This window comes from Nicotiana tabacum, chromosome 14, assembly GCF_000715075.1.
Source record: "Nicotiana tabacum cultivar K326 chromosome 14, ASM71507v2, whole genome shotgun sequence".
Taxonomy (NCBI): Eukaryota; Viridiplantae; Streptophyta; class Magnoliopsida; order Solanales; family Solanaceae; genus Nicotiana; species Nicotiana tabacum.
The window spans coordinates 74,007,226-74,017,764 of NC_134093.1; the positions used below are offsets into that span (position 1 = coordinate 74,007,226).

Sequence of the window (10,539 nt, forward strand, 5' to 3'; positions counted from 1 at the left end):
CTTTTAATCATTATCATGGATTTTCAACAACATGGCATTTATGTCCAAGACAACAAGCATACATATGAGCAAACAAGAGTCTTAAGTGCATTGAGATTTCTTACACAATTGGTACTGGCTATCATTTGAAACGCAACTTGAAGCCATAACATTTAGCTAAGCAACCAATACTTTGAATACATTACCAAATAGTAGTACAACTTAACAAGAGAATTTGGAATACATGTTGAACACAAAACTCTTTTGACACAACATTTATTCGGAATAATCGATTCATAATGAGTAACTTGGGATTTACAATGACATTGTGGGGTTCAATTCTAAGGAAAACATTTACCCAACATAACTCACTTGAGCTTCTTTAAACCAAATATTAGGAGGATGATCATGGTTACAGCTCATTTGAGCATTTTATCAAACACTAGGTGTGCATTAAGGTTTCAAGGTCCTCCTATGGTGAATTCCATCATCCTACAATCCATTATCTACCATTTATTGCTCAACAATCTTCCTACACCTCTTGATAACACATGCATTCAAAATGAACAACTTCCACACCCAAGAATTCCCTTACTAATTACCTATTTTTAGGTGAATTTCGAAATTGAGAGTTAGGGTGTAGAATCTTACCTCTAGGATGAAGACCTAGGGAGTTTCCCTTGTTAATCTTCCAAGATTTGAGCAAGAATTGAAGAACAAATTATTGAGGAACCCTCTTCCACTCCAAAGCACTATCTCACTCTCAAAATACCAGGTTGTTTCTTAAGAAATGGTCCATAGCGTCTATAGAATGGAATAGTGTTAGGTCATGAAAACCAAAAAAATGAAGCTCTAGAACCCAATCTGCGGTCTCATATGCAACCGTATAATGCTTCTTCGGTCCGAAAAAGGGGCCGCGAAATGTCCCTCTAGAACTGGGCAGCCCTGCCCAACACTACGGCCGTTATGCGGTCCGCAGACCTGTTCTGCGGTCGCATAATGCGCCGCAGAACCTCCCTCCAGAAAAATCTTCATGCTAGTTCCACGGTAGATGTGCGGCCTACGAAATGGTTTTGCGACCAAAGTATTGAACGCACAATACCAGCACACTGTTCAACCCAAACATATTAGCCTACCTCGCCACCACGGAACTTCGGGTTTTAGGCAAAATTTTACAGGGCCTTACATCATCGCGCCTGCACAGGGTTTGGTTGTAGGTGCAGGTGCGCAAAAGCGAGCAACTGGTCGCAGAAGCGAATTTGGCTTAGCCCAGCAGGGAGCGTAGGTGCGAGGAGTTATCCACATATATGAATCCATAGGTGCAGAGAGGAGATCGTAGATGCGGACACGGCTGGCCTGGGCTATGGTCGCAGAAGCAGAAGGGTTCTACGCAGAAGCGGGCTCGCAGGTGCGAGCCATGGTCGGCAGAAGCGGAAATTTTGGACTTAAGTGTTTTCCGCACCTGCGATGGTTTTTCTGCAGGTGCAGCGTCGTAGAAGCAAACCAAAGGCCGTAGAAGCGGAAGTCGCTAGGCAAAAATATGAAATTCGAGGGTTTTGATTCATAATTCATTTTGGGAATAAGAGAGCTCGGTTTGAGGCGAAAGTTTGTAGATTTTCAGATAGAACTTTGGGGTAAGGATATCTAACTCATTTTTTTATTAATCCACATGAATCTATTGATAATTCCTTCATTTAATTATTGCTTTGGAGTTGGAAATTTGGGGGAAATGGTAGAAACTTCTTTGGCCAAATTTTTGAGTTTTTGAAGGTGAATTTGAGGTCGGATTTGAGTAATTCTTATAGGGTTAGACTCGATATCGAATGGGTGTTCGGATTTTGTAATTTTGGTCGGGTTCTGAGACGCGGGCCCGAGTTGAATTTTTTTGGTGATTTTTCAATTCTTTGCAAAGATCGTAAATTACTTTCCTATAGTTATATTTATAGTATGAAATTGTTTTGGCTAGATTCGAGCCGTTCGGAGTTGGAAAATCGGGGGAAAGGCCTTCTAGTTGATTGATTTAGTGTGGTTTGAGGTAAGTGACTTGTCTAACCTTGTGTGGAGGAATTACCCCTTGTACGCAAGGTGACAAATGTGTACACGTGCTAAGTGTTGAAATTTCTGATTTTTAGCTATGTAGATTCCTTTCATGCTTTAATTAAGTTACTTTAACATGTTATAGTCATCATATTTAGTCTAATTTCACATGTCTACTTGTCCTATCTCTTACTTGCTAATTGCTCCACTTGTTTAGTTGAAATTCTTGATTCCTTAATCCATTTTCACTATTTAACTGTTGATTCTTACTTGAAATTGCTACTCCTTGGAATATTTTGTTGTTGAAATTGGTATTGAGTTGCAAAGGCCGTGATTCCTATTAAGGCAAAGTGTTAAGTTGTGAAAGATCATTCTATTGAGTTATTCTTCCTATTTTTATTGTTGAAACTTTGTGTACATTGTGGTTGAGCCGTAGGGATCCTTATTGTGAAATTCTGTTATTGTTTGGTTTCTCTGGAAAATTGTGATATTGGGCACTTGAGGTGCAATTTGTGACACGCTGTGTTATTGATATACATGCGGTGGTATAAGGTCTAGGTGTTGAAACACATGCGGTGAGATAAGGTGGGTTTGATACTCGTGGCTAGTAGGGGAATTACTAGAAGCCATGTGGTGTAATAAGGTAGGCTAAAACTCGAGATACTATTTCGGGAAAAATAATTTTCAAAACCAAATATAAAGGCTCTCGCGGTGATATAAGGAAAGATTGTGATTTATTTTTTTGATTTGAGACTACGATGCAGTACCTCGGTAGTGACTCTTGTTGACATTTCCCCATTCCTTGTACTTGTCTTTGATTGTTGTTTCCTTAGCATATTATTATTTATCTTTCTCTGTGTTGTACTGTTTGCTTTGCTCTGTGTATTAAATCTTGTTACGTTATTCGTTGTTTCAATTTCATTATTGTCTTTATCACACTGTCTATAATTGTTTAGTCATTTATTTATTTTCAGTAGGGCCCTAACCTGACCTCATCACTACTCTACCGAGGTTATGCTTGGCACTTATTGGGTACCGTTAAGTTGTACTCATGGTACTCTTTTGCACATTTTTTGTGCAGATCCAGGTACTTCTTATCAGCCCAGTCATTAGTCGGGATTCTACTGCGGAGACTTCAAGGTATACCTGCCGACGTCCGCAGGCCTTGGAGTCTCCTTCTCTCTAGATCTCTTATTCCATTATCCTTTATATATATATATATACGATGTATAGGATTATCCAGTATTCATACTTAGAGCTTGTGACTTGTATTTTCACCGGGTCTCGGGATTTGTATATGCTGAGTTGAAGCGTTGTTTTATATATAGCTGTTGTGTTTGAAAATTTTATTTATTGTTATTTAAATTATTCTGCATGTGTTAGGCTCACATAGTCTTAGAGACTAGGTTCCATCACGACATCCTGCGGAGGGAATTTGGGGTCGTGACATTTTCAAAACATTCAGACTTGCGACGCAACAAATAAATATATCCATACTTTGAGTAATCATCTGTGAATGTCACAAAATACTCAAAACTACCTCTTGCTTGGACATTCATTGGACCATACAAATCAGAATGAATTAACTCTAATTTATCAGTTGCTCGATTTTCTTTTGGGGGCAAAATTTGTTTTGTCATTTTTCCCTCCAAACAAGTTTCACATGTTGGTAGTGCCTCCACTTTTAATGAACTTAAAGGTCCATCCTTAACCAACCTTGAAATCCTATTCAAATTTATATGACCCAAACACAAGTAGAATAAATAGGTTTCACTCAATTTAGAAGAACGTTTTCTCTTACTTGGTAAATCAATACAATTCAGTTCTTTAGGCTGCAACAGTTTAGGAGTAGTATCGATAATAAAAAGATCATTAATCAATGTAGCCGAAGAGATATAACGCTTATTATGACTAATAACACATTTATCAATATCATGAAATTAATGTCATAACCATTTCTCATAGCGCTAGAAACCGAAATCAATTTCCTTCTAACGGAAGGTACATATAATGTGTCAATTAAAGTTAATACTCTATAACTACCAAACGAAATACTAATATTATCTAATGCTAAAGCTAGAGCTGCCAAACCATATGCTAGAAAAATATTGACTTCCCCTCTACTTAATTGTTGCATTATCTGAAAACCTTACAAAAAGGTACAAACATGATTTGTGGCTCTCGAATCTACACATTGTGACATGGTAGATACAACCACTAAAAATGTTTAAACGGCAAGTAGATGCAAACCATCTGGTTTGTTATTCAGCTTGGCTATATAAGCCGGACATTGTTTCTTATCATGCTCGGGATTCTTGCAGTGATAACACTTGCCCTTAGGCTTTTTCACACCAGCAATTGGGCCTCCAACAGAGGGTTTTTAAGCCTTTATCTTCTTTTGCCTGCCTCTCATCTTAGAAGAAGAACCTGTCTCAAAATTGAATGCCACCTGAGGAGCTTGTTTCTTGATAATAGTCTCTACCGAATTTAGCAATTTTGCAAGCGACAAATCCATTTTGTTCATGTTATAATTCTGGCGAAATTGCTGAAAACTGTCTGGAAGAGTCTGCAGGATCATCTCAACCTGCGTATCCTTATCAATATTAGCTCCAAGGACCTCCAGTTTATTCAGAACACTCATTATCTTTAGAACATGATCCCTAACAGATGAACTTTCAACCATTTTGGTGTTCAAAAGAGCTTTCATGGAAGTATGCTTAGCCGCACGATTCTGATCTCCAAACATCTCTTTGAGATTTTCCATATTATCATAAGCAGACTTCATAGACTGATGCTGATATTGCTGAACATTCGACATAGCTGCCAGAATGTAACACTGCGCTGTCTTATCAACCTTAACCTATTTATGGTAAGCTTTCTATTCATCATCTATAGCATCTTCTCCATGTTTTTCTGGACACACCTCATCAAACACAAATTTATACTCTTCAACAATTAGGATAATATCCAAGTTTGGTTTCCAATCAACATAATTTGGATCCTTAGGTTTGTTTTAAGTAAGAATAGCAGTAAGGGGATTGAAAGCAATCATGGTTAATCTAAGAGACAATTAAATAAATAGATCAAAATCAATCATATTTCATTGAATATTAAAATTCAAGACATACTACATACATACAATTCATGCATCGTGAATAACAAGTTTCGATGGGAAAAAAGTTATTCTTGCAATATACATATGTAATACATATGTAATGATAGATTATTCACTCCATAATTTAAACATGCCTAACTTAGATGGATAGTATAATATTAATTTAAGTCAAGTGAATATCAACATTCAAGATACTAGTCCCATTGAGCCAACATGCTTACTCAGATGGAGAGTGAATACAAGTAATCAACAACTAGTAGTTAAGACCTAGTGATTACCTTTAATGAGTTTATCCTATATGGAAGAAGACATACTTTAACGTGTAAATTCATGATATCACCAGTATTTTACCATGGAGAAGTAACGACTCAACCGATCATTTTATGTATTTTAGCCTTGTTTCCCCTTTTGAAGTTTTTCGTATGTGTATTTGTGGTTTTATGACTTGCGGGGATAGTTGGGTTTTTTCGGGGAAGTGTTGGAGTGATGGAAATGCTGACTTAGGTTTGAATTTTTGTGAAAATGATCCCGAAATGGTGTTTTGATGGCTCTGACAGGTTCGTATCATGATCTTAAACTGAGGCGTATGCCCGAAATTAAATTCGGAGGTTCCTAGGTTGATTTGACTTGTTTTGCCAAAAGTTGTCAATTTGAGGCTTAGAAATTCCTTAGGTTTGACCATAGGTTGACGTTATGGTTATCAGGTTCGAAATTTGGTTTTGGGACTTGGAATAGGCCTGTTTTGCTATTTGAAACTTGTCAGCAAAATTTAGTGCAATTCGGGGTTGGTTTGATAGGATTCGGACGCTTGGTTGTGATTCTAAAGGTTCTTAAGTTTTCTTTTGAATTTCATGTGTTTTGGTGTTCGATTCGTGGTTTTGGATATTATTTTGGTATTTTGATCACGTGAGCAAGTTCGTATGATATTTTTAGTCTTGTGTGCATGTTTGGTGTAGAGCCCTGAGTGCTCGAGTGAGTTTCCGACGTGTTTTGGATTGGTTTGAACTCATTTCTAGGTTGCTGGTGTGCTGGTGCTCCAGTTATCGCAATTGCGAGCACCAGCATTGCAATTGCGATCATAGTAGAGGGGTCTCAGGAATCGCATTTGCGACACCTTGATCGCATTTGCGACCATTTGGTCGCATGTGCGGAAGGGGCTGACTTTGCATTTTGCAAAGTCAGTGTCACAATTAGACATTCCCTTGGGCTGTCAGGCGCCGCATTTACGAATTAGTGTTCGCATATGTGAAGGTTCACAATTGCGAATCCAAGGTCGCAATTGCGACTTCTGCACCTGAACAAAAGGGTTGGAAAAATGGGATTTGGTCTCACCTTCATATTGTAGAACCCTAGAATCGGCAGGAGGCGATTGTGAGGATAGACTTTCACCTACAACTATTAGGTAAGTGATTTTGATCAATTTTCAATTATATTACAATGATTATGTATGGTATTTAACATCAAATTCAGGAATTTCTAAGAGAATTTTTTAGGAATTTTTGCTATGTTTTAAAAAATACTTTTTTTTATTTGAGCGTACAATTGGACTTGGATTTGAAAACAAAATACATATATGAACTCGTGGGGTTATGGGTAGTCGAGATTTATCCTTGACTCGGGTTTTGACCAGGCGGGCATGGGGTTGACTTTTGCTGACTCTTGGAAAATTGTGTAAAGATCTTAGCTTTATTAATCGAAATTGGTTTCTCTTGCATTGTTTGATGATATTATGTTGTGTTTGGTTAGATTTGAGCCGTGCAGAGGCGAATTTTATGGGAAAAGCCATTTTTGAGTGTTGATTTGGCCTATTTGAGATATGTATCTTGCCTAACTTTGTGTGGGAGAACTTTCCATTAGGATTGGGTTGATTGTGCTATTTGAATAATGTGAAAGCCATGTACATGAGGTGACGAGTATGTACATGGTATTTTATGTGAAAGATTGACCGGTTTAGACTCTTAGGTTACTTATAAGCATTTAATTGAAGTTGTTATTCGTTCTATCTTTCGTTGTCAAGTTTATTCTTATATGCTTTAATTGAAGTTGTTATTACATGTTCTATTTTCCATTGTCGAGGTTAATCATATATGCATTTATTAGTAGTTGTTATTACATGTTATTTTTTCCATTGTTGAGTTATTTTCATGCATTGAGTCGTAGTTGCTATTTCATGTTATCTCTTATATTGTTGAGAGTCACGACCCAACTCCATGTCAGGTCGTGATGGCATCCAGCATCATTGCTAGACATGCCAATAGTGAACAACTTGCTGATTTCCCATTTAGCTTTACTTAATTTAAAAATATTTGGTAAATACAGAATTTTTAAGGCAAATAAAAGGAAACATGTAAAAGCAGTATAACTATTGAATTACAACCCAAAAAAAATCAAAGTCTACTAATACGTGCCAAGATCTGGTGTCACAAGTGTGTGGGCAACTAGTAGGATATACAAAAGATGACTATCCTACTGTCTGAAAGAGAATAAACAGGAAAAAAAAACAAAAGAGAAACTCTGGCATGCTGCTGAATGGCTTAGAAGGGGCAGCTTATCGTGAAGTCTCGGTCCAAGATCAAGTATGCGTGCCAGGCGGGTAACTAGATGCACCAGCCTCAGATCCTGTACAATTAAGTACAGAAGTGTAGTATGAGTACATAAACAATATGTACCCAGTAAGTATCCCGCCTAACCTCGAAGAAGTAGTGAGTATGGGTCGACATGAGACTTACTAGGCCAATAATAATATAATTAAAGTACTATGATAAGCATGGATAACATGAATGATACTGACAGTTCAACAACAGGAAGAGATAAGTCCTTCTTTCATAATTATAACATAAATTTCAGTAATGCTATTTAGCAACTTGCATTTCAAGGCATTTAAGCAGAATAAATCATGGAAAATTCCCAAATAATTACCATGCGCAATAATGCCGAGGTTGTACGGCCCGATCCAAAAAAATAATTAAATTGTGCACTACCGGTTGGTCGAACGACGTGAACCATAGATGCATCTATTTACTACCGAGGCGCTCGGCCCGATCCACAAATAACAAGTATTTTCAAGAAAACACAAATTTCTCATTTACAGTCAAGTATCTCATACAAACCTTCAAGTAAATGTATTCAACCTCATAAAACCCTTTTATCAATTTCTATCACAACTAAGTGATTATATTAGCAAGTAAGGGCACAAACATTCCAAGTGTAGCATGATACGGGTCATAAACTACCCGGACAATAGCATAATAGTGGCTACATACGAACTCTCGTTACCTCGTACGTACGTAGCCCCCATAATTAGGTACAAATATTTATTTAATTCACCTATAGGGTTAATTCCCTCTTACAAGGTTAGAAAGGAGACTTACCTCGCATCAAAGTCTACTTCCCAATTCAAGAACGCGTGCAAACTACTAAATTTTATGCCAAACGACTCGAAGCAAGTCACACATTACATAAACTAATCAATCTATGCTCAAAAGTTCATAATTCCACCATTTAAGTGATTACCTAACCTAAATTGCATGATTCAAAATATTCACCGTCGAGCCCGCGTGCCCGGATTCCGGAAATTTTTAAAGAAAGTTGTTACCAATAAACTTAAGAACATAAATATATGATTTCTATTAAATTTCATAACGAATTTCGTGGTTAAATCTCATTTTTATCAAAAACCTAGGTTTTCATCTAACCCGTAATTTTCACTAATTTACATGTTATAACCTACCCATAAACCATGTATTTAACTCACATTTGATAGGAATTACTTACCTCAACTAGTTGATGGAAATCCCCTGTCCAAGCAGCTCCAAAATCGCCTCCAAGAAGAGTAAGAAGTGAGCAAAAGTGCTCAAACCCCGATTTAAAACATCACTGCCCTTCAGTGACTTCCGCACCTGCGGTTAAATTGGCGCACTTGTGATTTCACTTCTACGGACAACTCATGCAGGTGCAGACCAAAGCCAGGCTACCTCATCTCGCTTCTGCATCCAAGTGATCGAACCTGCGGCCATGCATCTGCGACACTGCCCGCTCATGCGATGCCCGCCTTCACACCTGCGCTTTAGCAGGTGCGGCCCTTCTTCCGCTTCTGCGATGGATGGGCAGCCTATGCTGGGATGCATCTGTGATTATGAAAGCAACTGGAGCTTCATCTTTGGCTTCCCAATTCCAACTTGGTCCGAGCCTGGTCTGATTGACACTCGGGGCCCCCGAGGCCCCGTCCGAACATACCAACAAGTTTGAAATCAGAAAACAGACTCGCTCGAACTCTCGGAATGCTCGAAACAACATTAAAACTAACCTAAAACCAATTGAATCAAACTTAAGAACTTCAAGTTCTTCAATTTACTTCCAATGCGCCGAAACGTGCTTACACTACTCGGAATGACACCAAACTTTGCGTGCAAGTCTTAAATGACATTATGGAACTATTTCCGGTCTCGGAATTCCATTTGGACCTCGATATCATGAAAACCCGCTCCAAGCCAAATTTAAAGAATTTCTTAAAACTTTCAAGAACCAGCTTTCACTGTTAGGCGTCGAAACGCTCCCGGTTCATCCAAAACCCGATCCGAACATATGCCTAAATCCGAAATCATCATACGAACCTATTGGAACTGTCAAATCCTGATTCCGAGATCGTTTTCTCAAAATGTTGACCGAAGTCAAACTTGACCTTTTAAGGCTAACATAAGGAACCAAGTGTTCCGATTTCAACCCAAACACTTCCATATCCCAAACCAACCATCCCCACAAATCATAAATCAGTAAAAACAAGTACGGAAAGTCTTATTTAGGGGAACGACCGGTCAGGTCGTTACATTCTCTACCTCTTAAACAAATGTTCGTCCTCGAACGAGTTTAGATTAATACCTGAAGTGCTGAGTAAGTGTGGATATCTGCTCCGCATATCCTCCTCGGACTCCCCGGTCGCCTCCTTGACTGGTTGGCCCCTCCACTGAACCTTTATCGTAAAAATCCTCTTGGACCTCAACTGGCGATCCTGCCTAGCAATAATAGCAACTAGCTCCTCCTCATAACCCAAGCTCTCATCTAGCTGAATAGTGCTGAAGTCTAACACATGTGTCAGGTCGGCATGATACCTCCGGAGTATAGACACGTAAAATACTGGATGAACCCCTGATAGGTTGGGAGGTAAATCAATCTCATAAGCAACCTTCCCGACTTGCCTCAACACCAAAAATGGGTCTATAAACCTTGGGCTCAACTTGACCTTCCTTCCGAATCTCATAATACCCTTCATCAGTGAGACTTTCAAGAGAAACTTCTCGCCTACCATAAATGATACATCACGCGCCTTCTGATCCGCGTAACTCTTATGTCTGGACTGTGCTGTGCGAAGTCGCTCCTGAATCAACTTTACCTTTTTCAAGGCATCCTTC

The 10,539-nt window shown here is 38.6% G+C and overlaps 1 protein-coding gene across 1 annotated transcript; it reads right to left on the reverse strand.

Annotated features, from left to right (window-relative positions):
• Nucleotides 1-4,396: 4,396 nt before the first annotated feature.
• On the reverse strand, nucleotides 4,397-4,834 carry LOC142168988 (uncharacterized). Its single transcript, XM_075230176.1, has one exon. The coding sequence runs from the start codon at nucleotides 4,832-4,834 to the stop codon at nucleotides 4,397-4,399; it is 438 nt and encodes a 145-aa protein (XP_075086277.1).
• Nucleotides 4,835-10,539: the final 5,705 nt, after the last annotated feature.

Excerpts from the sequence above, each read along its gene's own strand:
- LOC142168988 (XM_075230176.1), bottom strand. The coding sequence starts at position 4,834 with ATGTCGAATGTTCAGCAATATCAGCATCAGTCTATGAAGTCTGCTTAT.